Source organism: Leucoraja erinacea, chromosome 19 (assembly GCF_028641065.1).
Source record: "Leucoraja erinacea ecotype New England chromosome 19, Leri_hhj_1, whole genome shotgun sequence".
NCBI lineage: Eukaryota > Metazoa > Chordata > Chondrichthyes > Rajiformes > Rajidae > Leucoraja > Leucoraja erinaceus.
This window is the reverse complement of record NC_073395.1, coordinates 1,332,300-1,360,172: the sequence shown is the minus strand read 5'-3', so window position 1 is coordinate 1,360,172 and position 27,873 is coordinate 1,332,300. Positions and strand designations below refer to the sequence as shown.

Below are 27,873 nucleotides of genomic sequence, written 5' to 3'. Positions count from 1 at the left end.
GGAGAGACAGAGGTAGAAGGGTAGACAGTCAGAACCTTCCCCAGGGAGGAAATGTTAAAGAGTAGCTTTAGGCTGCGAGAGGCAATGAACAAAAGGAGATGTATAATCACAAAGTGGTGGGTGACAGCTGTATGGTCGTGAGTAGTCGCCCAAAGAGTTGTATCTTTTTTCTGGTCACCGCTGGATTTTCAACATGTTGAACATTGTTTTCAGCGACCTGGTGCGACTATGACGGGTCCCGCAAGTCGCCGAAAAATCCCGTAAGTGGGACAGGCCCTTAATGGATCACGTGCAGGTAGAGGAAATTAATTAGCCTGGCATCATGTTGGGCCAAAGACCCCGTTCCTGCTCTGTACTCTTCTATGTTCTAGCGATAAATAGATACAAACATTATAAATGGGAACTTAATCCAATTCTTTCAACATCTACAATGAAGATTTGAGTAAAATCTTTCATTCAAATGACTAAAGGGCCTGTCCCACTTGCGCAACTATTTCGGCAACTGCCGGAACCCGTCATAGGTCTCCGAAAATGTTCAACATGTTGAAAATCCAGCGGCGACCAGAACAAGGTACGACTCTTTGGGCGACTACTCACGACCGTACAGGCTTCACCCCGCCACATGTCGCCTGTATGGTCGTGAGTCGTCTCCTCAGTCGCCCAAAGGGTCATAGCTGGGAGTCCACATCACAGAGGATCTGACATGGACAACACACACTGCTGCACTGGTGAGTAAGGCAAGGCAGCGCCTTTACCACCTCAGGCAGCTGAGGAAATTCAGAGTCTCTCTGAGGATCCTCCAGTGCTTCTACTCTGGGGCTGTGGAAAGCATCTTGTCCGGAAACAACACAATCTGGTTTGGGAACAGCTCTGCCCAGGACAGGAAGGCTCTGCAGAGAGTAGTACGTTCGGCCGAACGCACCATGGGAACTTCACTCACCCCCCTGCAGGACCGATACACCAGGAGGTGCAGATTCAGAGCCAGCAACATAATGGGGGACCCCTACCCCCCCAGCAACGGACTGTTCCAGCTGCTACGGTCAGGCAAACGCCTCCGCTGTCACGCTGTGAAAACAGAGAGGATGAGACGGAGAGGATGTGTTGTTTAATTTTTTAATTTTTTTTCTAAAACGTAAATACTGGTTCTGTTCTGTTCCGCTGTGCTGTAGTTTCGCACAAACCCGCAGGCATTGCCACTTTCATTTCACTGCACATCTTGTATGTGTTTGTGACAAATAAACTTGACTTGATTCCAGCGTCTTTCTGGTCGCCGCTGGATTTTCAACCTTGAAAATTTACGGCGACCTGCAGCGACTTATGGCGGGTACCGGCAGTCGCCGAAGAACTTGCGTAAGTGGGACAGGCCCTTTATTCATTTAAAGGATATGGGGACGGAACGATTCCTTGGGATAGACATTTAAAATATTTATTAAATTATGCTAAAAGCCTTACAAAATACAATAGCGACCTGTAGGTTTTTTTTTTAAACAATCTGCACAGATGTATTACTCTCCTCCTCCCTCCCCCATTGAATCTGGTAAACCATTTGCAAAAGAGAGATCTCCATCAAACAGACATGATACATTTAATCAGCCTGTTGAGTATGATGACAGCAATTTTCAAACAACTAACTACATAGAGGGTTTACCCCCATAAAAGTGACTTCAAAGAGCTGCACCATACATACCCTTTGTGTTCCAAGACTCTCAGCTCACCCACATCAAAGAAATGCCACAGTTATGATTTTTTGATCAAATGTGGGAAATGGGTGAGTGGGAATAGTTGAAAGGGTGATCTAATATCCATAAGGTAGTCTTCCTGACATGTGCAACAATGCAAGATTTGATGATGTAAAAAGCAAGAGCCTGAATAATGGGATCAATGAAAAAGAATCAATTTAATTTACTCCCCTTCAAATTTCACTGCAACTTCGGGTGCGTGCAACAAATAAAATTGACTTTGATTTGGCCTGATAGCAGAAATTTATAATTAATAAAAATGTCCATGTAAAATGACCATGCACAGAAATAGGTACAGCGTGCAATTGGTGCTGTTTGAAGAGTTATTTTTGAGGTCTAACTTCTGTTTAATAGGCAAGCTTTTGAAGTGTGCGCTTTAAGCTTTCATCTGATGCATTGACGATGATAATAAGTGTTTGGAGCCGTTTCAAAGATTTACGATTGCTTTCTGCAGACGCAAATGAGTGAGCGGAGTAACGGGCACCACTGATGAAAGGGAATTGTCAGGGTCTTGGGGATAAAGCCCGGCAATAAAGGGGCTGCACAATGACACAGTGGGTAGAGCTGCTGCCTCACAGTGCCAGAGATACAAGTTCAATCCTGACCTCGGCTGCTGTCTGTGTGGAGTGTGCATGCTCTCCATATGACCGCATTGGTTTATCTCCAGCTGCTCCGGTTTCCTCCCACATCCCAAAGACGTGCGGGTTTGTCGGCTAAATGGCCATCTGCAAATTGCCCCCTGATGCATAGGGAGTGGATGGGGAAATGGGATAACACTGAACTAGTTATCAATGGTCGGCATGGGCACGTGGACTCCTACAAAGCCTGTTTCTGTGATGGATCTTTCAATCAATCAAGGCCTGGATTCAAAGGCTCTTGTAGTGGAGGCCGGCATCTTAATCACTTGCCTGCTCTGTCTTATAATCAAGTAGAGGTTCATGGAGCTGAGAAACAGGCCTTTCAGCCAACTCACCCGAGGCACCTGGCAGCTAGTCCCATTTAGAAACATAGAAAATAGGTGCAGGAGTAGGCCATTCGGCCCTTCGAGCCTGCACCGCCATTCAATATGATCATCCAACTCAATATCCCATCCCTGCCTTCTCTCCATACCCTCTGATCCCTTTAGCCACAAGGGCCACATCTAACTCCCTCTTAAATATAGCCAATGAACTGTGGCCTCAACTACCTTCTGTGGCAGAGAATTCCACAGATTCACCACTCTCCGTGTGAAAAATGTTTTCATCATCTCGGTCCCAAAAGATTTTAACCCTTATCCTTAAACTGTGGCCCCTTGTTCTGGACTTCCCCAACATCGGGAACAATCTTCCTGCATCTAGCCTGTCCAACCCCTTAAGAAGTTTGTAAGTTTCTAGAAGAGAAAGCTTGCCCACGTTTGGCCTGAATCCCTCTAAATCTTTCCTGTCCACGGCTTCATCGTCATGGGAAACACGAGAAGGGAAGTTCAGATGAAAATACTTTTAAGTAATGTGGAAGAGTAAAAACAGATCAAAGCAACCACATCAAGGGAGAGAATGCTTATGGAGGCAAGCTAGTCAAAGAATGTAGATCCTCCACTGGTTCAAAATGTCTTCCTTAAATCAGAGCAGCTAAAGCAGACAAAGTCCCGGCGATCATTGATAAACTGACAGAAAGTGAAAGCACCCTTTCTGGTCACCGAGTTCGTGGGATATTAAACGGCAATCACCTCCTGATACCCGGCACTTTAAACAGGGGTCCCTCTGAAGCAGCCAGCTGTGTTTTGATGTAATTCTTCAAAACACCAAGCTTCAGTTGGCTGCTTTGAAGACTCGTACATAACTCTTTAGGCATTAGCAAGGCAGTGAGTTGTCCAACAAGTGAGGCTTGGAGCAGAGAAAGGGACTATTAGTCAGCGACAATATTAATATTGCAAGCACTTGCACTTACAACGAAGATCAATGCACGGACACTGATGAAGTAGCTGGTGAGATATTAACTGATATTAACTTGAGATCTTAGATAAAGTCACACAAAAATCAGTTCATGATTAAACCCTATTATTAGCACATATTCTACACTTGTTTATAGACACAGAAAGCTAAAGTAACTCAGCGGGACAGTCAGCATCTGTGGGGAGAAGGACTGGGCGAGTCCCACACTACAGAGGCTGCATGGCCTGTTTTATGCCACAGTGCAGCAGATTGATTTCCCCAACACGAAGGACTCCAGCTGTCGGCTTACGTAAAAAAAACAACCAAGTGCTGGAGTAACTCAGTGGGTCAGGCAGCATCTGTGGAGAACATGGATAGGTGACGTTTCACAGAGTGCTGGAGTAACTCAGCGGGTCAGGCAGCATCTGTGGAGAACTTGGATAGGTGATGCTTCGTGTCTGAAATGTCACCTATTCTTGTTCTCCGGAGGGTTGATGTGGACGGCTCGATTGTAATCATGTGTTGTCTTTCCACTGACTGGTTGCACGCAACAAAAGCTTTTCACTGTACCTCGGTACGTGACAATAAACAAAACCAAAAAAAGTCTGAAGAAGCGTCTAGACCCAAAACACTCCCTACCCTCGTTCTCCAGAAATGCTGCCTGACCCACTGAGTTACTCCAGCACTCTGTGAAACGTCACCTATCCATGTTCTCCACAGATGCTGCCTGACCCGCTGAGTTACTCCAGCAGTTACTCTGTGACTTTCCTTGCAACACAGAAATGTTTCAGCTGAGACGATCGCGATGCAGGTATCGATGATTAAAAGAGATGAACAAACACAGCAACAATCAGCAATCATTTCTTTGAACAAAAATACTGGCCAATTTACAGCTGGGCCCAGAACTGCAACAAAGCAGGCATGGAGCTGTCCCTGCTGCTTTTACAATGCATTGTAAGTGTGCTGCCGGTTAAATAAAGTTAGCACACAGTGACATTCCACACCATGCCGACAGCAATGTGACTGCACCCAGCAGTCATACCACCGTCACTCAGCGGGTGCAGCAGCATCTATGGAGCGAAGGAAATAGGCAACGTTTCGGGCCGAAACCCTTCTTCAGACTGATCAGGGGTGGGGGTGGGTGGGGACAAGAAAGGGAAAAGGAGGAGTAGCCGGAAGGCTGGAGGGTGGGAGGAGACAGCAGGGGAGCTGAGGAAGGGGAGGAGACAGCAAGGACTAACAGAATTGGGAGAAGTCGATGTTCATGCCCCCGGGGTGCAGACTCCCCAAACGGAATATGAGGTGCTGTTCCTCCAATTTCCGGTGCTGCTCGCTGTGGCCATGGAGGAGACCCAGGACAGAGAGGTCGGAGACGGAGTGGGAGGGGGAGTTGAAGTGCTGAGCCACCGGGAGGTCAGCTAGGTTATTGCGGACCGAGCGGAGGTGTTCGGCGAAACGATCGCCCAACCTCCGCTTGGTCTCACCGATATAGATCTGCTGACATCTAGAGCAGCGGACGCAATAGATGAGGTTGGAAGAGATGCAGGTAAACCTCTGTCGCACCTGGAACGATTGCTTGGGTCCCTGAAAGGAGTTGAGGGGGGAGGTAAAGGGACAAGTGTTGCATCTGCTGCGGCCGCAAGGGAAAGTGCCCGGGGAGGGGGTGGACCGAGAGGGAAGGGAAGAATTGACAAGGGAGTTATGGAGGGAGCGGTCTTTGCGGAAGGCAGATATGGGGGGAGATGGGAAGATGTGGCCAGTAGTGGGGTCACGTTGGAGGTGGCGAAACTGACGGAGGATTATTTTTTGTATGTGATGGCTGGTGGGGTGAAAGGTGAGGACTAGGGGGACTCGGCCCTTGTTGCGAGTGGGGGGATGGGGAGAGAGAGCAGTGTTGCGGGGTATGGAAGAGATTTTCCCTTTCTTGTCCCCACCCACCCCCACCCCTGATCAGTCTGAAGAAGGGTTTCGGCCCGAAACGTTGCCTATTTCCTTCGCTCCATAGATGCTGCTGCACCCGCTGAGTTTCTCCAGCTTTTCTGTGTAACCTTCGATTCTCCAGCATCTGCAGTTCCCTCTTTAATACCACCGTCACTTCTGGCCCGTGAATAAAACCGCAGGGTGGGGAGGGGGGGGTGGGAGCAAGCAAAAGGCCAAACTCCAGACCGTCTCCGGCTTCCCGAGGCGTACAAAACCCGGCTTTTGATTGGAAGCAGATGAGGGAGGTTAGTGTACTAAAAATAGAATGGTTGTTTGGTACCACGTTCCACCCACGCACCCGCCCGCGACTGGCACATGCTGCGTTCATTCACACAGGCAATCACATTTACAGCGGCACCACTCACAATTGTAAGTAGCTACTCAATCACCCTCGCACATTACTGTAGCTTTTGGTCAAAATCAATAGCAGCATGTCACATGGAGTCGTTAAAACATGGAATATTAAAATTCATTCACTGTCAATAAGTTTAAAATAATATCCACTTCATCGTGACATGACGCATTCCAAACCTAATCGCTTCATTACCCCAATCAGTTTAGTTTTCAATAAAAAGATATTTTAAAATGCAATCACAGAAGCAATGAAGATTAAATTATTTCTACAAATTGTGAAGAATGGTGTTTTATGTTGAAGCCAAGATTGGTCGACCAAGATCTTCATGAATGACAGAGTGTGTGTGTGTGTGTGTGTGTGTGTGTGTGTGTGTGTGTGTCACCCCCATCCCCCCATCCACTGCCCTGAGGCGGGGGGGACATGACAAGAGGGAGGGAGCTTCGTAGAAAGGTTTCTGAGAGGTTTTACGAGGATTTTGCCGGGACTCGAGGGCCCAGTAGATCTCTGGGTCATCTTCAGACTGGAGAAGGTTCTCGACCCGAAACATCACCCATTCCTTCTCTCCAGAGACGCTGCCAGTCCCGCTGAGTTACTCCAGCACTTTGTGTCTATCTTCGGTTTAAACCGGCATCTGCAGTTCCTTCCTAAACATCTCAATGTGCCAAGTTGGTCAGCATGGATGAGGTGGGCCGAAGGGCCCTTTTCCATGCTGTATATCGCCATGACTAAAGAAGTGTCCTGACCAGAAGCATCACTTGTCCATTCCCTCCACAGATGCTGCCTGACCCTCTGAGTTCCTCCAGCACTTTGTGTTTTGCTCAAAGGTTCCAACATCTGCAGTTCCTTGTTTCTCAGCTCTATGACACTAACTCATAAATATATCTCCTCTAACACGAGAACAAAGATAAAACCCTGAATAGAATCTACTTGCTAAATCTATCCACCCAAAAAAAACACCATTTCCATTACACGGACAAAAAAATCCCAAAATAAATCAAATCTCCAACAAGATAATTAGAACCCACAAATGGATACGAGGTTGAGAATAAGACCCTGATCCTTATAGAAACATAGAAATTAGGTGCAGGAGTAGGCCATTCGGCCCTTCGAGCCTGCACCGCCATTCAATATGATCATGGCTGATCATCCAACTCAGTATCCCGTACCTGCCTTCTCTCCATACCCTCTGATCCCCTTTAGCCACAAGGGCCACATCTAACTCCCTCTTAAATATAGCCAATGAACTGGCCTCAACTACCCTCTGTGGCAGAGAGTTCCAGAGATTCACCACTCTCTGTGTGAAAAAAGTTCTTCTCATCTCGGTTTTAAAGGATTTCCTCCTTATCCTTAAGCTGTGACCCCTTGTCCTGGACTTCCCCAACATCGGGAACTTTATACACTTTATACTTTATACACTTATCTCTGGAATGATAGTTGAAAATAAGTTTCTGAAGCTGGAAAGATATTTAAGTAATACTTCGATGCAAACATGAACATTAGTTTACCATCATCTGTAATTGGAGATGTATCTGGTATAATCGTACAAACACAATACACTGGGTGTCAGCACAGAGAGAGGCTCCAACCACATCTGATTTGTAAAGGTCTATATCACAGCCCACTCTACATGTAGAACAAAGGAACAGTCTTGTATCAAACTCATGTAGATGTCATTCAAAACCACAACAAATGGGACCCGATAAAACACCTACTGGCTGATTTCACTTACACAAGGTGAAGAATTAACTTATTTCTAGGATTCCTGAACATCATTTTGTTCTATTCAATCTAAAGGGTAGGAAGACTTATTGTGGACAAGTTTTAGTTTAGCTTAGTTTAGACATACAGCGCGGAAACAGGCCCTTCGGCCCACCGAGTCCGCACCGACCAGTGATCCCTGCACACTAATGCCCCTGTCCCACTTAGGAAACCTGAACGGAAACCTCTGGAGACTTTGCGCCCCACCCAAGGTTTCCGTGCGGTTCCCGGAGGTTTTTGTCAGTCTCCCTACCTGCTTCCACTACCTGCAACCTCCGGCAACCACCTGCAACCTCCGGGAACCGCACGGAAACCTTGGGTGGGGCGCAAAGTCTCCAGAGGTTTCCGTTCAGGTTTCCTAAGTGGGACGGGGACATTACAATATCTTATACACACTAGGGACAATTGTACACATACACCAAGCCAATTAATCTACAAGCCTGTACCTCATTGGAGTGTAGAAGGAAACCAAAGATCTTGGAGAAATCCCACGTGGTCACGGGGATGACGCCCAAACTCCTTACAGACAGCGCCCGTAGTCAGGATCGAACCCGGGTCTCTGGCGCAGCAAGGCAGCAACTCTACCACTGCGCCACCATGCCGCCCTAAATCTTTACACACTTAATTTAGCCAACACTGAATTTTAGAAATGCAAATAGTTAAAAGCCGATTCACTTTCTGATCATTATCCAGTTACTCAGCAAAATTAGTTGACAAATCAATTTAAACTAACTTTTAAATGTTTCATAAATCTGGATACCAAATATGATTGGCTGGTAGATGACTGTATCTTTGCAGCCCAAAATGCATCAAAATCCAATCAAAAATCACCAGAGCCTACAGTTCCATGCAACACCCCATTTACATCATCCCACGCTCCCCAGCTTTGACTAAAATTGTGCACAGTTTCAGATGGGAAATCACCAACTAATGGTCGCACATTTGCTACCATTAATGAGGCTGAATAAAGCTCATCATAGTTGTTATTAAGGGAAACCGTTGAAGATTGTTCTGATATGACAAAGTAAAGATATTCTCCCCCAGAGACGACATCTCCCTATTGCAGGAAGTGACAATGCCATCTAATACAAAAGATAATATTGCAGCTGCTACTACACATACCCAATGCAATCTCATTTAGAAAGGAAGAGTGCACATTTTGCGAGGAAGAATATTTCTTTTTATAACACAGCGCACGGCTGAAGGATCTGTTCCTGTGGATTATCTATAAACTAAACTCCTGAACTTTTATTCTTAGGAATAATCCTTAAATGTAAACAGCATAGGACATTGAGTTGAAAGCAAAGTTGATTAGAAACATAGAAACATAGAAATATAGAAATTAGGTGCAGGAGTAGGCCATTCGGCCCTTCGAGCCTGCACCGCCATTCAATATGATCATGGCTGATCATCCATCTCAGTATCCCGTACCTGCCTTCTCTCCATACCCCCTGATCCCCTTAGCCACAAGGGCCACATCTAACTCCCTCTTAAATATAGCTAATGAACTGGCCTCAACTACCCTCTGTGGCAGAGAGTTCCAGAGATTCACCACTCTCTGCGTGAAAAAAGTTCTTCTCATCTCGGTTTTAAAGGATTTCCCCCTTATCCTTAAACTGTGACCCCTTGTCCTGGACTTCCCCAACATCGGGAGCAATCTTCCTGCATCTAGCCTGTCCAACCCCTTAAGAATTTTGTAAGTTTCTATAAGATCCCCTCTCAATCTTCTAAATTCTAGAGAGTATAAACCAAGTCTATCCAGTCTTTCTTCATAAGATTATGCTGTTGTGCATGTTGTTTGTTGCTCCAAATGAAGTGTTGGTACAACAGCCACATGGATCAGTGCAAGGTTGATTCACCTGCTTATCAGAAAGTCAGAGGGAGGTGAATCTGTGGAACGTATGGCAACACAAGGCTGTGGAGGCCAAGTCAATGGATATTTATAAGGCAGAGATAGATTCTTTCTTGGCACGGGTATCAAGGGTTATGGGGAGAAGGCAGGAGAATGGGGTCAAGAGGGGAAGCTAGATCAGCCATGATTGAATGGCGGCAGAGACACGATGGGCCAAATGGCCTAATTCTGCTCCTATCACTTATATGAAACTAAAAATCCTAAATTAAAAACTAAACAAAGAGCAGTGCAGCACAGGACCAGGCCCTTCAGCCCACAATGTCCATGCCGAATATGATGCCAAGATAAATGAACCTCAGCTGCCTACACACGATCCATGACGTGAAGGTCCATTACACATTACACCAAGAGTGATGTAAACATCGCAGTTCTCAGCCTAACCTTTCCAAAATAGCGGGAAAGCAGCATGCAATTCAACGTAACAAATTACCAACCGTTCATTTGCAACTGAATGGAATGTAATCCAACTCATGACAAGGAATAAATCCAATCTGCTTATAGAAAACTATTTTCTGGTTTTCATTATTTAAATCAGTTTCAAGAAAATTGTTTTTCTCCATCATGGAGTGGGCAGATGCATGGCAGATGCAGTTTAATGTGGATAAATGTGAGGTCATCCACTTTGGTATCAAAAACGGGAAGGCAGATTACTATCTAAATGGCATCAAGTTGGGAAAAGGGTAAGTACAACAGGATCTGGGGGTCCTTGTTCATCAGTCTATGAAAGTAAGCATGCAGGTACAGCAGGCAGTGAAGAAAGCAAATGGCATGTTGGCCTTTATAACAAGAGTATAGGAGCAAAGAGGTCCTTCTACAGTTGTACAGGGCCCTAGTGAGACCACACCTGGAGTATTGTGTGCAGTTTTGGTCCCCTAATTTGAGGAAGGACATTCTTGCTATTGAGGTAGTGCAGCGTAGGTTTACAAGGTTAATTCCCAGGATGACGGGACTGTCATACTGAGAGAATGGAGCGGCTGGGCTTGTACACTCTGGAGTTTAGAAGGATGAGAGATCTTATTGAAACATATAAGATTACTAGACTAAGTGGGACCCGTTGGGTCCCAGCATCACACAGGAGGGCTGGTCATCCAACGCAATATTCCACCTTTCCACCAATTCTAATATTGGTGGCAAGTTGGGGGGGAGGGGGCGGGCTTTCTGGAGCGCTAGTATGGGTGTTGTGGGCTGAAGGGACTGGTCTCCAGAGGGCTAGTATGCAAATTGGGCGGCAAATGGATTCTTGGGCTGGCGTCTCAGTCAATCAAGCCTGTTGTGCTGGCAACTCACTCACTCACGGCTGGTGGGCTGGTAGTTGACTCACGGCTAATCCTTGAAATTCTACTTCAAGCAGGGTATAAGGCCACCAAATTCAAGTGCAGTTTCATACCATTTGAAGTAGGGTGCAAAGCCACTAAAGACAGCGAGTCGTGACCTCTCCCTCCTCCATCTTGCAGAGACTGAGCCACACCCACATTTCCGGGTTTTATAACCCCTCCCCCCCCTCCACCGGCAAAGATGTGGCTTTCGTGGAGTGATTGACAGGAGAGATTCTCAACATTTTTTAAAAAACTAATAACACTTTTATTTTTCATTGATGGGAAGAATTATCTGCACCTGCTCAGCGGAGGGGGACTGAGTATGATGGCCAAAAATCACAGCCGTAAGTGGTAGCGTTTTATCTAAAATCAATACAGTGCAAACAGGAAGTAAGTGCATTTACAGTAGTACCTTTCAACTTCATGCCACCATTTGCAGTAAGTAATGCCTTTCAACTTCAAGCCAAAGCAACCAAGCCACCATTTGCAGTAATAGTGCCTTTCAACTTCTTTTTGTAAGCTTTAGAACCAATAGAACCAAGCTTTTTTTTGCAAGCTTTAGAACCAATAGAAACATTTTTTGCAAGCTTTAGAACCAATAAACATTTTTTTGCAAGCTTTAGAACCAATTTTTTTTTGCAAGCTTTGGAACCAATAGACATTTTTTGAAAGCTTTAGAACCAATAGAGACATTCTGCAAGCATTTTAGAACCACTAAGGGCACTTACATTTGAGTTGACATGTGTTCAGTGTTATTCACAGCTCAGAGAAACGTGACCCGCTGCCTTCCTCCAGCTTGCAGACACTGATTGAGGCACACCACTTCCTGGTTTTATAGTCCCTCCCCCCCGCTGCCAGCGGGGGCAGCAGAGAGAATGGGGAATTTTGTAAAAACATTAATATCTCTGTCATTTTTAATGGACGGGAAAAATCCTCGGCACACATGCGGCGGAGGGGGGCTCTGAACAAGGTGGCGAAAAATGATGGCCGTAGGTGGCGGCGTTCTCTCGGAAATCGCAGCACAGATGGCCAAAACCGGTCAAGAACAGAGTTTTAGTAATATATAGATAGATTAAAGGTTTGGACACACTAGAGGCAGGAAACATGTTCCCGATGTTGGGGGAGTCCAGAACCAGGGGCCACAGTTAAGAATAAGGGGGTTTTCCTCACAGAGAATTGTGAGTCTGTGGAATTCTCTGCCTCAGAGGCCGGTTCTCTGGATACTTTCAAGAGAGTTAGATAGGGCTCTTAAAGATAGCGGAGTTAGGTGATATGGGGAGAAGGCAGGAACGAGGATGATCAGCCATGATCACATTGAATGACGGTGCTGGCTCGAAGGGCCGAATGGCCTACTCCTGCACCTATTGTCTATTGTCATGGAACACAGAACAGTACATCGCAGGAACAGACCCTTCGGCCCAGAATGTCTGTGCCGGCCATGATCCCAAGTTAAATTGGGAATCTCCTCCGCCTGATCCACATCCATATCCCTCCATATCCATGTGTCTATCTAAAAGCCTCCTGGATGCCCCTAATGTATATCATGGACAATCTCCTAATGGATATCCCGCACTATCACAGACGCTTGGCTATTCAAACAAAACTTAATTTGGACGGGAACAACATGCACAATAACTTAGTGAACTTTGCTTTGAACTCAAATGTCCGATCCTGCTTGCGTTTAAAATGCTGATCACCGCTGACCATTTAGCTGTGAGCTGCGGAACTTAGAACATTAAGAAAAATTGTCATGAAATAATACTAGTTCTACCACATCACTAACATTCTATCTTCAAGACAAAAGGTCTATTCTCATATTAAATCAAAATTATTCTGCTTTGATTAATAGGTCATGATTCTACCGAATGTACTTGGCACGTTGCACATTGGGATATTTTTGCGGCACTTGCATTTTAGCAGTTCCTACACCTGAATCAATCCTCCTTTGCTTAATCTTAGGAGATGAATGAAAGGCCGGGTATGTCCACATCAAACGAGAGGAGTAATTAATGCGATTTGTTCAGGTGCTGCTGGTAATGTTGCTATACTGGAACTTTCATTACATAGACTGGAAACGGGGAGAATTCATTTATTTACCCAGGTGTCCTGTTTGATCCTTCAGCACCCACCAAATCCCACCATACTGCTGCACAATTATTGTGCCCACATAAAACACAGATAATGTGTACAAAGATTATGTTGGAAATCTGTTTTAAGAGTGTTACACGCACAATAAATATGCTCCTGACAGATTATTAAACATTTCTGATGCTGAAAATGCAAATAGTGGAATTTTTGTTTTGTTTTTTTTTGTTTCTGAAGGTTGTAGAAACTCTTTGGAGTCTCTGCATCCTAACGCTAACCAACATTGCCACATTTTACTAATGTTGAATCACATTATAGGAAGGACTTGGCAGAGACAACATAAATGTTTGGCAGACCGTCGACTAGTCTATACTAGGTCACGTTTGAAGGGTCTTGACCTGAAACGTCACCTATCCATGTTCTCCACAGATGCTCCCTGACCCGCTGAGTTACTCCAGCACTCTGTGAAACGTCACCTATCCATGTTCTCCACAGATGCTCCCTGACCCGCTGAGTTACTCCAGCACTCTGTGAAACGTCACCTATCCATGTTCTCCACAGATGCTGCCTGACCCACTGAGTTATGGTGCAGCAGCATCTATGGAGCTAAGGAAATAGGCAACGTTTCGGGCCGAAATCCTTCTGGAAATAGGCAACGTTTCGGGCCGAAACCCTTACGGGTTTCGGCCCAAAACGTTGCCTATTTCCTTAGCTCCACAGATGCTGCCTGACCCGCTGAGTTACTCCAGCACTCTGTGAAACGTCACCTATCCATGTTCTCCACAGATGCTGCCTGACCCGCTGAGTTACTCCAGCATTTTGTGTCTTTCTTCGCGTTTCTCTCACCATCCCCAAAACACTGCTCTGTACACTTCCCCCATTTCACCCCCTCCACTTCCACCACATACCCCCTCTCCTGCTTTACGTTTCATTTCTCCTCTCCTTAAGTGAAACCTCTGTCTCCTTTTCTCCTCCCCACCCATCTGCAATTCGACCCCCTCCCCTCACCTATCCACTAATTACTTGCTTGGGTTTGTCCTGCCTCCATCTCTTCCCTGCCATAGACAATCATTCTGAAGAAGAGTCCTGGCCCAAAACATTGTCTGTCCACTCTCTTCACAGTTGCTGTCTGACAGACCGAGTTCCTCCAGCACGTTGTGTTTTGTTCAGAGTAATTGGCTCCATTTGGATGTAAAAAGTTAGCACACCATAGGGACAATACTCAAGGAGACTGGTGCTGGATTGGACGAATATTTGCCTTCAAGTTAAAGTAAACTATTGGAAGCAATCAGGTACCCAAACTGCTAACAATGCTGACATTAAGCATTGTCTACTTCCCACAGGGAATATAAACATAGAAACATAGACAATAGGTGCAGGAGTAGACCATTCGGCCCTTCGAGCCTGCACCGCCATTCAATATGATCATGGCTGATCAACCAACTCAGTATCCTGTACCTGCCTTCTCTCCATACCCCCTGATCCCTTTAGCCACAAGGGCCACATCTAACTCCCTCTTAAATATAGCCAATGAACTGTGGCCTCAACTACTTTCTGTGGCAGAGAATTCCACAGATTCACCACTCTGTGTGAAAAATGTTTTTCTCATCTCGGTCCTAAAAGACTTCCCCCTTATCCTTAAACTGTGACCCCTTGTTCTGGAATGGGATGAGAGTTATATCAGACTGAGGGACCATGCTATGTCGACACAAGGAACTGCTGATTTTGGAATATTGAGTAAAACACAAAGTGCTGGAGGAACTCAGCGGGTCAGGCAGCATCTGTGGAGGGAATGGCAGACTGGTTGGCTCCTTATGATCCCAAGCCTTTATCCAAACATTTGCCAATCAAACTCCTTCAGCAGTATCTACAAATCATTTGTTTAGCTTGGACCTCCCCCCTCCCCCTCCCCCCTCCTCTCATCCAGCTTTCTCCTCCCCATTACAATCAATCTGAAGAAGGACCAAGTCTTTCTGTATTTCTAAAGCAGAGATTAGCAGGTACTTGATCAGTACAGGTGTCCAATGTTACGGGGAGAAGGCAGGAGAACAGGGTTGAGAGGGAAAGATAGATCAGTCATGGTCGATGGGCCGAATGGCCTACTTCTTCTGCTCCTATGACTTATGAAGTTACAAAACATTAGCCTTTTTGCTGTTCTCCAAAGATGCTGCCTGACCCTCTGAGTTACTCTACAACAGGGGTGGGGAACCTTTTCATGTTGGAATGCCGCATTAAGTTAGCTATAATATAATAAGGCAACATCCAAGAAACATCGATTAGATATAGGATTATTTTGTTGATTCTTCTTTTACTCTTTGGTATTTTAAATACGTTCATTTTAAGATTAAAATAAAAATAATAAAAGACAAACAGAAACATATTAATAAAATTAAAAGGATTTGTTCGACAAAATTTGGATTCGTTCAAAAGGCCACACTTGATGGCCCAGAAGGCCGCACGTGGCCTTATGCCCCTGTCCCACTTAGGAAACCTGAACGGAAATCTCTGGAGACTTTGCGCCCCACCCAAGGTTTCCGTGCGGTTCCCGGAGGTTTTTGTCAGTCTCCCTACCCGCTTCCACTACCTGCAACCTCTGGCAACCACCTGCAACCTCCGGGAACTGCACGGAAATCATGGGTGGGGCGCAAAGTCTCCAGAGGTTTCCGTTCAGGTTTCCTAAGTGGGACAGGGGCAGTAAGGCCGCAGGTTCCCCACCCCTGTTCCAGCACTTTGTGTTTTAACCAATGCTCTGCCGCTGTTTGCAAGCAAAAGAGTTAAAATCTACTAATGGAAACTAAGAACTGTAGATGTTAGTTTACAAAAATGACACAAAGTGCTGGAGGAACTCAGCACTCAGATAGTCAATTGGTTCTTATGAAAAGAATATGTGAATTTGAATGGATAGATAACATTAAAAAAATAGAACAGGAGAAGGGTCTTCAGCCCACAACATCTGAGCAAACACAAAATTAAAGGATAAATGTCAAGAGGAAGAGATTTAAAGTGCCCACATGTGGCTTGCTCATAGACCCTAATAACAGAAATGGCAACTCTACCAGAGGTGGTTCATTCATCTAAATATATCTGATTTGTGATCAAAAGATTTAAGTTGAACTGTTACACCAATTTGGTTGGCAGATCTCCAAGTTAAATTGAAACCTGAAGACCATTGAGGTTCAACAGGCGTTCAGTGTTTAATGAATGTTCTGAGGCATTGAGTCTGTGGGGAAACAGGTACTGAGAGAGAGGCCTCACAGCCCAACTTACAGCTGGTGGTCAGTCTACAGCTGGTTAGTTTATCTTATTGGTGAAACCATCTAGACTAATCCCTCCTGTCCACGTTTGCTGCCTGAGATGCTGCCTGACCCTTTGAGTTACTCAGCACCATGTGACTATCCTTGATATAAACCAGCATCTGCAGTTCTTTGTTTTGTACCAAGAAAGAGTTAATGTTTCACCATGTATCATCAAAACTGAGCAAAGTTTAAGGTTAATCTTGGTTTAATTTGCGGAGAAGGGGGAAGGGTGAGGAAAACAAACAAGATATTTGTGCAGGTAGATAAAAATGCTGGAGAAACTCAGCGGGTGCAGCAGCATCTATGGAGCGAAGGAAATGGGCAACGTTTTGGGCCAAAACCCTGAAGGAAATAGGCAACGTTTCGGGCCGAAACCCAAAAGGGTTTCGGCCCGAAACGTTACCTATTTCATAGAAACATAGAAACATAGAAATTAGGTGCAGGAGTAGGCCATTCGGTCCTTCGAGCCTGCATCGCCATTCAATATGATCATGGCTGATCATCCAACTCAGTATCCCGTACCTGCCTTCTCTCCATACCCTCTGATCCCCTTAGCCACAAGGGCCACATCTAAGGATTTCCCCCTTATCCTTAAGCTGTGACCCCTTGTCCTGGACTTCCCCAACATCGGGAACAATCTTCCTGCATCTAACCTGTCCAACCCCTTAAGAATTTTGTAAGTTTCTATAAGATCCCCTCTCAATCTCCTAAATTCTAGAGAGTATAAACCAAGTCTATCCAGTCTTTCTTCATAAGACAGTCCTGACATCCCAGGAATCAGTCTGGTGAACCTTCTCTGCACTCCCTCTATGGCAATAATGTCCTTCCTCAGATTTGGAGACCAAAACTGTACGCAATACTCCAGGTGTGGTCTCACCAAGACCCTGTACAACTGCAGTAGAACCTCCCTGCTCCTATACTCAAATCCTTTTGCTATGAAAGCTAACATACCATTCGCTTTCTTCACTGCCTGCTGCACCTGCATGCCTACTTTCAATGACTGGTGTACCATGACACCCAGGTCTCGCTGCATCTCCCCCTTTCCTAGTCGGCCACCATTTAGATAATAGTCTGCTTTCCTGTTTTTGCCACCAAAATGGATAACCTCACATTTATATAAACAAATTAAATATGTCCTCAAGAAACACAGAAGCTAAACTCATGTCTGCCTACACGTGATCCATAATCCCTCCATTCCCTACAAATCCATGTGCCTATCTACAAGCCCCTTAACCGCCACTAACATGTTTACCTCTACCACCACCCTTGGCAGCACGTTCCAGGCACTCACCACCCACTGTGTATAAAACCTGCCCCCACACATCTCCTTTAAACTTTGCCCCCCCCCCTCACCCTCACGCCCCCTTGTCTTTGAATTTTCCATCCTGGGAAAAAATGAGTTATAGTTCTCATTCGAGATTGACTGGGCCGCGATACTATTGCAAAATATATGCAACTTTCAAAGAAAGTTATTACTTATGTGTGTAAAAGACAAAGTATCCTCACCCCATTAGACTTCAGAAAGCGAATAGATTTACAATTCAGCAGATTTTCACCAGATGTCGAAGGAACGCCCTTTCATAACAAGGAACTTGCCATTCCTATCTGTAAATATTTATCATGGTTTAAAAGAGTTCTCATTAATCTAACTTTCTGAAGCTCCAAGGATTTCAGGAAAGTTATGACACAAGAGCATGTAATTAGGAGATTTATTTTCATAATGTTAATTTGCTCAATGTCCCCAGCATGTTATCATGTCTGCCCCAGGCTGCAAAGGACAGACGTGCTAATTTACCACAAATACGCTGGTGAAAAACGGATCGTAAAATAAAGCCGGGTTTTTAAAATCACAGGATGAAGTATAATCACCTTCCTTGCGTTTTGTAACAATTAATTCTTCGTAACTACGTTAAATTTAGTGGGATGTTTCTATACATTTTGAGGAATCCGATAAATAAAGGTCACATTAAAAATGGTGAACAGGTTAGGTTGCCCCTCTCAGACCTCATTGATCTGTACACTCAGTATGATATCCAAACAGATCAGATAATACCGTACATAGATACAATCATGTCAATTGCAAGTACAATAGATGGAGCAAACAGGAAGATACAGAGTGCAGAATATAGTTCTCAGCATTGTAGTGTATCAGTTCCACAGACAAAGTCCAATGTCCGCAATGGGGTCGAGGAGAATTGGACAATACCCTAGTCAAAGGATGTTCAAAAGCCAGAATTTAGAAGATTGAGGGGGATCTTATAGAAACTTACCAAATTCTTAAAGGGTTGGACAGGCTAGATGCAAGAAGATTGTTCCCGATGTTGGGTAAGTTCAGAACAAGGGGTCACAGTTTAAGGATAAGAGGGAAATCTTTTAGGACCGAGATGAGAAAAACATTTTTCACACAGAGAGTGGTGAATCTGTGGAATTCTCTGCCACAGAAGGTAGTTGAGGCCCACAGTTCATTGGCTATATTTAAGAGGGAGTTAGATGTGGCCCTTGTGGCTAAAGGGATCAGGGGGTATGGAGAGAAGGCAGGTACAGGATACTGAGTTGGATGATCAGCCATGATCATATTGAATGGCGGTGCAGGCTCGAAGGGCCGAATGGCCTCTACTCCTGCACCTATTTTCTATGTTTCTATAACAGAGGGGAAGAAGCTGTTTGTGAGTCTGGTGGTGCGCAATAACTGCCTCCAGCTAGGTTAGGCGGGCCCTGAGGGGGCAGAGCAGACATGGTGAAGTGTGGTCTTGTCATCAACGTCTCTTTGATGCAGCAAGCTGTGATTGCAGATGCACCAGCAGCTGAAACGGTCCCAAGACAAGGACATGAACAATGCCCTTCACTTCAACCCTAAGAACAGTACAGAAAGAAGGAACTGCAGACTTGAGTCCCAACCCAAAATGTTCTCCAGAGACGCTGCCTATCCTGCTGAGTTACTCCAGTGATTTTGTGTCTTTCTAAGAATAGTGTGGGATTGTACTACAAGTTTCATGAAATGAATGAGAGCAACACTAAATATCTTGCACTAAGACATCCACAATTGTGTACCAGTTTGTTGATGTTATGTAAACAAATGTCTGTCTCTTTAAATGTGATGAAGGGATTTGACACCAGAGTTCAGGCTCAACATTTACCTCCTGTGCTATAATTATGTTGCAGTATATGACAAACTAGCAGTGATCAATGGCCCAGATATTGCAGGGAACATTGCCACTCAAAACTTAGTATCAGAGTGATACAGCATGGTAACAGGCACTGCGGCCCAACTTGCCCACACCAGCCAACATGTATGTCCCAGCTACACTAGTCCCACCGTAGCTGCTACGGTCAGGCAAACGCCTCCGTTGCCATGCTGTGAGAACAGAGTGGATGAGAAGGAGTTTCTCCTCAGAGGCCATTCGGACTGTAAACCCCTATCTCACCAGGGACTAACTCTAGTGAACCAATCTACTGTTGTGTGGTGTCATACATCTCGTATGTGTTTGTGACGAATACACGACTTGACTCGACCTGCCTGCGTTTGGCCCATATCCCTCCAAACCTGTCCTATCCATGTACCTGTCTAACTTTCTGAAACATTGGGATAGTTCCTGCCTCAACTACCTGCTCTGGCAGCTTGTTCCATACACCCACCACCCTTTGTGTGGAAAGGTTACACTTCAGATTTCCATTCAATATTTTCCCCTTCACTTTGGGTTCTCAACACAAAAATCAATGTGGATAAGTTGCAACCAGCAACTTGCAGTCATGCATTGGATGTCAGACTCTTTGCAGAGATTGGATGTTGCAGCTGCATTATTTCCAACATTTACACACAGAAATTCAAACGAGTAGCATCAGCAATTTTTTTAAATATCAAATATTCCAGACTATTTGCATTTTTTTTCATTTTATACCAGCCATTATGAAATACGCCCGATAGTACTTCAGTTGTATAATCCTACTTCCCTATGAACAAAACACAGCATGCTGGAGGAACCTTGTGGCTCAGGCAGCATCTCAGGAAATGGACAGACAACGTTTCAGATTGGGACTTTTCTACAGGCTGTGAAATATCTGCTTTCTTATGATTATACTATCATGTTAAACACAAAGTACTGCACTTTAAAAACTTCCATCAAGGCTAACCTACCAGTAGTATTTAAACGGATTAAAATATAATAAGCTTATGCCAAAATGCCACTGTTCAGAAATTCACCTCAATGTTAAAATTCACCTCAATACTAAATGTTTTGTTGTTGCAGCTGTACGCATTATTCAGCTTTCAAATGCCAGTTCCACTGAAATTATGTGTCGGGCATGGAGTCATTGAAGGATTTCCATTCTACTTACACCAAAAATCTTCAATAAGACTAATTAACGGAGTAGCATTCTTTGTTACACCACTGATATAATCTGAATGCAGAGACCACTGGTCAACAAGCCAGGAGCAAAGTAATTAGGCACCTTTGTGCCTGAACTCTGAGAGATAGCTTTAAAACATTGCCAAGATTTATATCAGGGGATTCAAAAACATATTTATACGATTTGGCAGAGAAGGCAATAGGACGTTATTGATTTCACAGATATCGTAAAAGGAAACATTAAAAGATACATTTTCAGTCTCACACCCACACACAATTCACAAGCAGAACATTAGACAAAACAGCAAAAACACTCAAGCGTTCAAAGAGGAATGAGAGAAAAAGACAGGTGCCTGAATCTTGAACAAAACACAAAGTGCTGGAGGAACTCAGCGGGTCAGGCAGTATCTGCGGAGGGAACGGGTCAAGGCACTGTCTCAGCATCAAAATGAAAGATAAATCAGAGAGTACGTCTCTCAAATATCTCAGGTGGCATTTCCAGCAATGACTCCTTGGACAGATGTGTCGTACACTTTTTCTGGTTTCATAGAAACATAGAAAATAGGTGCAGGAGTAGGCCATTCAGCCCTTCGAGCCTGCACCGCCATTCAATATGATCATGGCTGATCATCCAACTCAGTATCCTGTACCTGCCTTCTCTCCATACCCCCTGATCCCTTTAGCCACAAGGGCCACTCTAACTCCCTCTTAAATATAGCCAATGAACTGGCCTCAACTACCTTCTGTGGCAGAGAATTCCACAGATTCACCACTCTCTGTGTGAAAAATGTTTTCCTCATCTCGGTCCTAAAAGATATCCCCCTTATCCTTAAACTGTGACCCCTTGTCCTGGACTTCCCCAACATCGGTAACAATCTTCCTGCATCTAGCCTGTCCAACCCCTTAAGAATTTTGTAAGTTTTTATAAGATCCCCTCTCAATCTTTTAAATTCTAGCGAGTACAAGCCGAGTCTATCCAGTCTTTCTTCATATGAAAGTCCTGACATCCCAGGAATCAGTCTGGTGAACCTTCTCTGCACTCCCTCTATGGCAAGAATGTCTTTCCTCAGATTAGGAGACCAAAACTGTACGCAATACTCCAGGTGTGGTCTCACCAAGACCCTGTACAACTGCAGTAGAACCTCCCTGGTCCTATACTCAAATCCTTATGCTATGAAATATAGAAGAGTACAGGAATAGGCCATTCGGCCCATTATGTTTGTGCTGAACATGGCAAGAGCAAATCTTATCTGCCTGTACATAATCCGCATGCCTCCATTCAACAGACAATAGGTGCAGTAGTTGGCTGTTCCATGCATATCCATGTACCTAATCCAAAGAGTCTTAAATGCCACTATGGTATCTGCCTCCAACACCTCCTAATGGCAGTGTGTTCCAGGCCCCACCACTCTCCAAGTAAGAGAGATTTCCCCCACAAGTCTCAAGACTTCATCTTTCCGGTGATCGTCCCGAGTCACCAGGCACTCCATCATATCTTTGCCACAACTCTTGATTGCAATGAAGTGGCTTCAAGTACCACTTCAAATGCCTTCTGACTTCACCACCAGCTCGAGTTCAGCTTTTACATCCACCATAAGAGGACCCTACTTGGCAATGAAGTGGCTAGCATGTCTTAACTTTATTTATAACTTCAACAGCATTAAAAAGCAAAATCGCTGGAAAAAAGAGAATCCGCAAAAAATTTAGACACACAAAAACTACTTACTTTTGTTTTATTAATTAGGGACTCGGGGAAAAAACAACTCAAGTCACCTCCAAAAAATCTTTCATTGAGAACTGTTGCTAATGACAGACTCTGGTTCCTTGAGAGCAGTATCACATGGAGATGGGGTGGTCAAGAAAGCTTTCGGCACATTGGCCTTCATCAGTCAGGACATTGAGTGAAGAAGGGTTTCGACCCGAAATGTCTCCAGTGATGCTGCCTGTCCCGCTGAGTTACTCCAGCATTTTGTGTCTTTCTTCAGTTTAAACCAGCATCTGCAGTTCCCTCCTACATGTAGAAGTTGGAATGTTAATTTATGGTTATGGATGACATGGGTGAGGCAACATTTGGAGGATTGTGTTCTGTTTTGATCCCCTGTTGCAGGAAGGATGTTATTAAAGCTGCAGAGAAGATTTATGAAGGGTTTTGCCAGAGGGTGAGGCCCTGAGCTATAGGGAGCAGTTGAGCAGACTAGGACATTATTTCTTGGAGCACAGGAGTATGAGGGATGATCTCATGGAGCTGTATAAGATCATGAGGGGAATAGATAGGGTAAATGCAGAGGAATGAAGAACCTACTGTGCATTCCGAGAGCATTCAAACCCCTTCACTTTTTCCACATTTGTTACAGCCTTATTCTAAAATAGCGGTAAATTATGGTGCCCTGAAATGGGGGGACTATGTATAAACACAGCTGTAATTTCTACATGGTGAAACCAAAATGTATAAAAATAGTCTTTAATAAAATCTGACAATGTGCACTTTAACCACATGTAATTTTTTTTTCTATTGCAAATCTCAAATTGTGGCGTACAGAGGCAAATAAATAGATGATGGGTCTTTGTCCCAAACATTATAGAGGGCAGTGTAAGTGAGAGGGGGAAGATTTAAAAGGAACCTGAGAAGAGGTAGTTGGTGCAGGAACTATAACAACATTTAAAACATATTTGGACAGGTACGCAGATAGGAAATGTTGAGGGATATGTGCCAAACATGGGCAGGTGGGACTAGCGTAGATGGGGCATCTTGGTCAACATGGGCCTGTTATCTTTCCGTATGACTCTGATATTCTTCATGTTGAGTTTAAAATCCAGGCTTATACTTAAATTAGTTTAAAAAAATATTTGTGATCCTATCATATCGTTGCCAAACAAATCACTAAGTGCTGAAAGACATACACATGAACAAATATAATTGCTACAAAGCCAAGACCAACTAATTATAGATACCCAAACTCCAGCAAGTAATGTAGAGTTGCGACCATATCATTCATTTTCCATCTCTGAGCTAAATGTTTGATAGATGGTTGTACAACTGTTCAATGTTACAGTAAAGGAATGAACAACTGATAAAAATCCAAAGTTCCCATGAGTTTATCCATAAATCCAAACTTACAAATGTAGACTGCCACAGAAGTATTCCTTTGTCTTCACACACAATGCTGAACATTACCCTATGAGATTCACATATGTGTCTTCATGTATAATGCCAAAAATAACCCAATAAGGGCTTAATGTAAAGTGTAAATATACTTTAGTTGTTGAAAAACCATGAAGCATGTAAGAATGTTCGATATCTAATCCACACAAATAAAAGATGATAATATTAGAAAGGCAGAACAGACTTTAACGGAAATCGAGGGCCGGTGACAAACGTCAGTAAATACCTTGCTGAGTTAAGCTGCTTTGTTGCCTGTGGTTCTAAAACCCTGATGTACAAAGGGCTTGTCAGGGAACTGCAAGAGAGAAGTGTTTGGTCTGATTTACAAATGACAATTAATATCAAGTGTATAGAAAAGACAGCAATATAATAAAGAGAATGGGGAAATGTAATGGCATTGGTTGGAAAGAGAAAGGTGATGAAATATGGATTATCCGTTACAATAATTAAATATTAATATCATTCCACAAGTTTTACACAATATAGAGAATCCAACACTGGCTTTGGTTTTACCGTTTAAAAAAAACAAACAAAATATCTACTGAATCATTTCCACAACAGATCTTGTACATTACAACCATGTATAAATAAAAGTATGTGATTTACAAACTTAAACAGATGAATTAAGAAATGTTCATTTGGTAAGAAAAACTGAAACTAACCATTAATCACAAATGTAACCATTTGAAGTAAGGACATGATTCATTCAGATGTTGTAAGTAACACAGTGAAGTAATAAATGCCAACGTGACTAACTAACAAATTGAATTCTTTAAATCAAATTACTGAGAAAAATGTTGAAAAGTCAGATTATTTTTTTATTACCAGATTTCTTTTAACTTCTGGTAGTTTTGAGGATAGGATATTCAAAGAGCAAACACTAGACTGGTACTTACCTGCTGGAATTTCTGTTAGCAAATAATGAAAAAACAAAAATAAAGAATATCTTATTTAAATAAGGGAATTATATATTGGTTACAGAGTACAGCTGATCTTTTATTATACCATAGGTACTAAGCGTACATGATCTCAACATTTGCCTGTTGATTAAAGATTTATAACCATATAACAATTACAGCACGGAAACAGGCCATCTTGGCCCTTCTAGTCCGTGCCGAATACTTATTCTCCCCTAGTCCCATCTACCTGCACTCAGACCATAACCCTCCATTCCTTTCCCGTCCATATAACTATCCAATTTATTTTTAAATGATAAAATCGAACCTGCCTCCACCACCTCCACTGGAAGCTCATTCCACACCGCCACCACTCTCCGAGTAAAGAAGTTCCCCCTAAACTTCTGTCCCTTAATTCTCAAGTCATATCCTCTTGTTTGAATCTTCCCTATTCTCAATGGGAAAAGCTTTTCCACGTCAACTCTGTCTATCCCTCTCATCATTTTAAAAACCTCTATCAAGTCCCCCCTTAACCTTCTGCGCTCCAAAGAATAAAGACCTAACTTGTTCAACCTTTATCTGTAACTTAGTTGCTGAAACCCAGGCAACATTCTAGTAAATCTAGTAAATGTACTTAATTGATCACAAATTTATGAAATGAAATGTACAAAATGATGCAACGGTCTTAAAAATGTCACTCGCCTTCAATCTGAGCATTAATCAGAAAAACAAAAAAAATAAAATTATTCAAAAATGACAACGTGTTGAAACCAAGAATGGAAATGAGTGGTGGTCCATCAGAGTGTAGCAAAATACAATATCTACTATGGAACCTCAACTAGATCTCTGGTCTTTAATATCCTTGCTACACTCTTTTAAATTGCACATTATGAGCAAAGCTTTCTACTCCTGCCCCAACGAGGCACATCTTGTTTAAGTGTGTATCATCGTGCCATTAGGAAGCCAGAGCCATTTTTAAGTATCATCCTTGTGAATAAAGTTAGCACACGAGGGACATCAGATGCCCGAGACCTTGTCTAATTGTTCCCGATGTTGGGGAAGTCCAGAACAGGGGGTCACAGTTTAAGGATAAGGGGGAAATCTTTTACGACCAAGAGGAGAAAAACATTTTTCACACAGAGAGTGGTGAATCTGTGTAATTCTCTGCCACAGAAGGTATATGATTGTGTTTATAATTTGTTTGGTTGTTTTGTTGTTTGTCTTTTGCACAAAAGTCCGCGAGCATTGCCACTTTCATTTCACTGCACATCTCGTATGTGTATGTGACAAATAAACTTGACTTGACTTGACTAGTTGAGGCCAGTTCATTGGCTATATTTAAGACGGAGTTAGATGTGGCTAAGGGGATCAGGGGGTATGGAGAGAAGGCAGGTACAGGATACTGAGTTGGGTGATCAGCCATGATCATATTGAATGGCGGTGCAGGCTCGAAGGGCCGAATGGCCTACTCCTGCACCTAATTTCTATGTTTCTATGTAATTCCACAAGTGAGGTGATGATGTGAAGATTTAAATCAGGACGCACCAAATGTTTGTGTCAAAGTCAGTTACCCATTACATCAGTACAGTCTGTAGAAACATAGTCTATCTGTTCCCTCCACAGATGCTGCCTGGCTCACTGTGACCCTGCAGCACTATGTATTTTGTTCAAGACTCCAGCATCTGCAATTGCTTGTGTAGCCACTCCATATGTCTTTGGTTAGAATAAATGACAAATGTGGGCGTTCTCAGCAATATTTCATTTAGTGTAGAGATACAGCAAGAATCTCTTCGGCCCAACGAGTCTACACCGACCATCGATCAACCATTCACATTGGTTCTATGGTATCCCACTTTCTCATCGATTCCCTACACACGCTGGGGGAAATCTACAGAGGCCAGTTAACCAACAAACCTGCACGTCTTTGTGGTGTGGGGCGAAACTGGAGCACCCGGAGGAAACCCACGTGGTCACAGGGGGAAGTGTGCAAACTCCACACAGACAGCACCCTACACCAGGATCAAGCCATAGTATCTGGCACTGTAAGGCAGCAGCTCTACCTGCTGCACCACTGTACCACCCTTGATGCACATTACACAACCTCTAAAGAGTCCTTGTGATGAAGATAGATTTTCCTGCTGAGGAAATGCTACATATAAACATTTATTTCCTGACTATAATTTTTTTGTGGCTTTAGGACTTAAACTACATGAAGTGAACACTAAAAGCCTTGTGTCTTCCAGGGAAGGGTGACGAGAATAAATAAAATCTGTGTTTACTTGGATTATTTTGCTGGGGATTCACAAAGGGCATAAATATTTATCCCAACTCCAGTGAAGTACAACTTCAGTATCAAGTACAATACTTGATAGAATTCCTCAAAAGTAAGGGTTATAAATATTCAAAGAAAGATTCAAAGCAAGTCTTGGCGACTGAAACAATGCGAGTGATAGATTCAGATTCAGATTCAATTTTAATTGTCATTGTCAGTGTACAGTACAGAGACAACGAAATGCATTAGAGACAACGAAAGGGTAGGGTAGACAGTCAGAACCTTTTCCTCAAGGTGGAAATATCAAATACTCTTGAGCACAGCTATAAGGTGAAAGGGGCAAAGTTTAATAGAGAAAGGGTCATAGAGTAGAAACAGGCCCTTCGGCCCAACTTGCCCACACCGGCTACACTAGTCCCACCTGCCCACGTTTGGTTCATGTCCCTCTAAACATGTCCTATCCATGTACCTAACGGTTTCTTAATTGTTGGGATAGTCCCTGCTTCAACCACCTCCCCTGGCAGCTCGTTCCATACACCCACCATCCTTTGTATGATAAAGGTACTCCTCAGATTCCTGTTCAAGCTTCTCCCCTTCACCTTAAACCCATGTCCTCTGGTCCTCGATTCCCCCTACTCTGGACAAGAGACTCTGTGCATCTACCCGATCTATTCCTCTCATGATTTTATACAAGATCACCCCTCATCCTCCTGTGCTCCAAGAAATAGAGTCCCAGCCTACTCAACCTCTACCTATAGCTCACACCCTCTAGTCCTGGCAACGTCCTTGTAAATCTTCTCTGTACCCTCTCCAGCTTGGGAACAATATGTAACGATCCAGCATGC

At 43.8% G+C, this 27,873-nt stretch overlaps 1 protein-coding gene across 1 annotated transcript in view; it reads right to left on the bottom strand.

Moving 5' to 3' along the window:
* Window positions 1-19,055: 19,055 nt before the first annotated feature.
* The window catches only part of kcnq1.2 (potassium voltage-gated channel, KQT-like subfamily, member 1.2), a 67,080-nt gene continuing 58,262 nt past the window's right edge, over window positions 19,056-27,873 (bottom strand). The window contains exon 13 of the mRNA XM_055650887.1: window positions 19,056-19,155. Coding sequence (XP_055506862.1) covers window positions 19,056-19,155 — 100 coding nt within the window. The remainder of the gene's footprint in view (window positions 19,156-27,873) is intronic.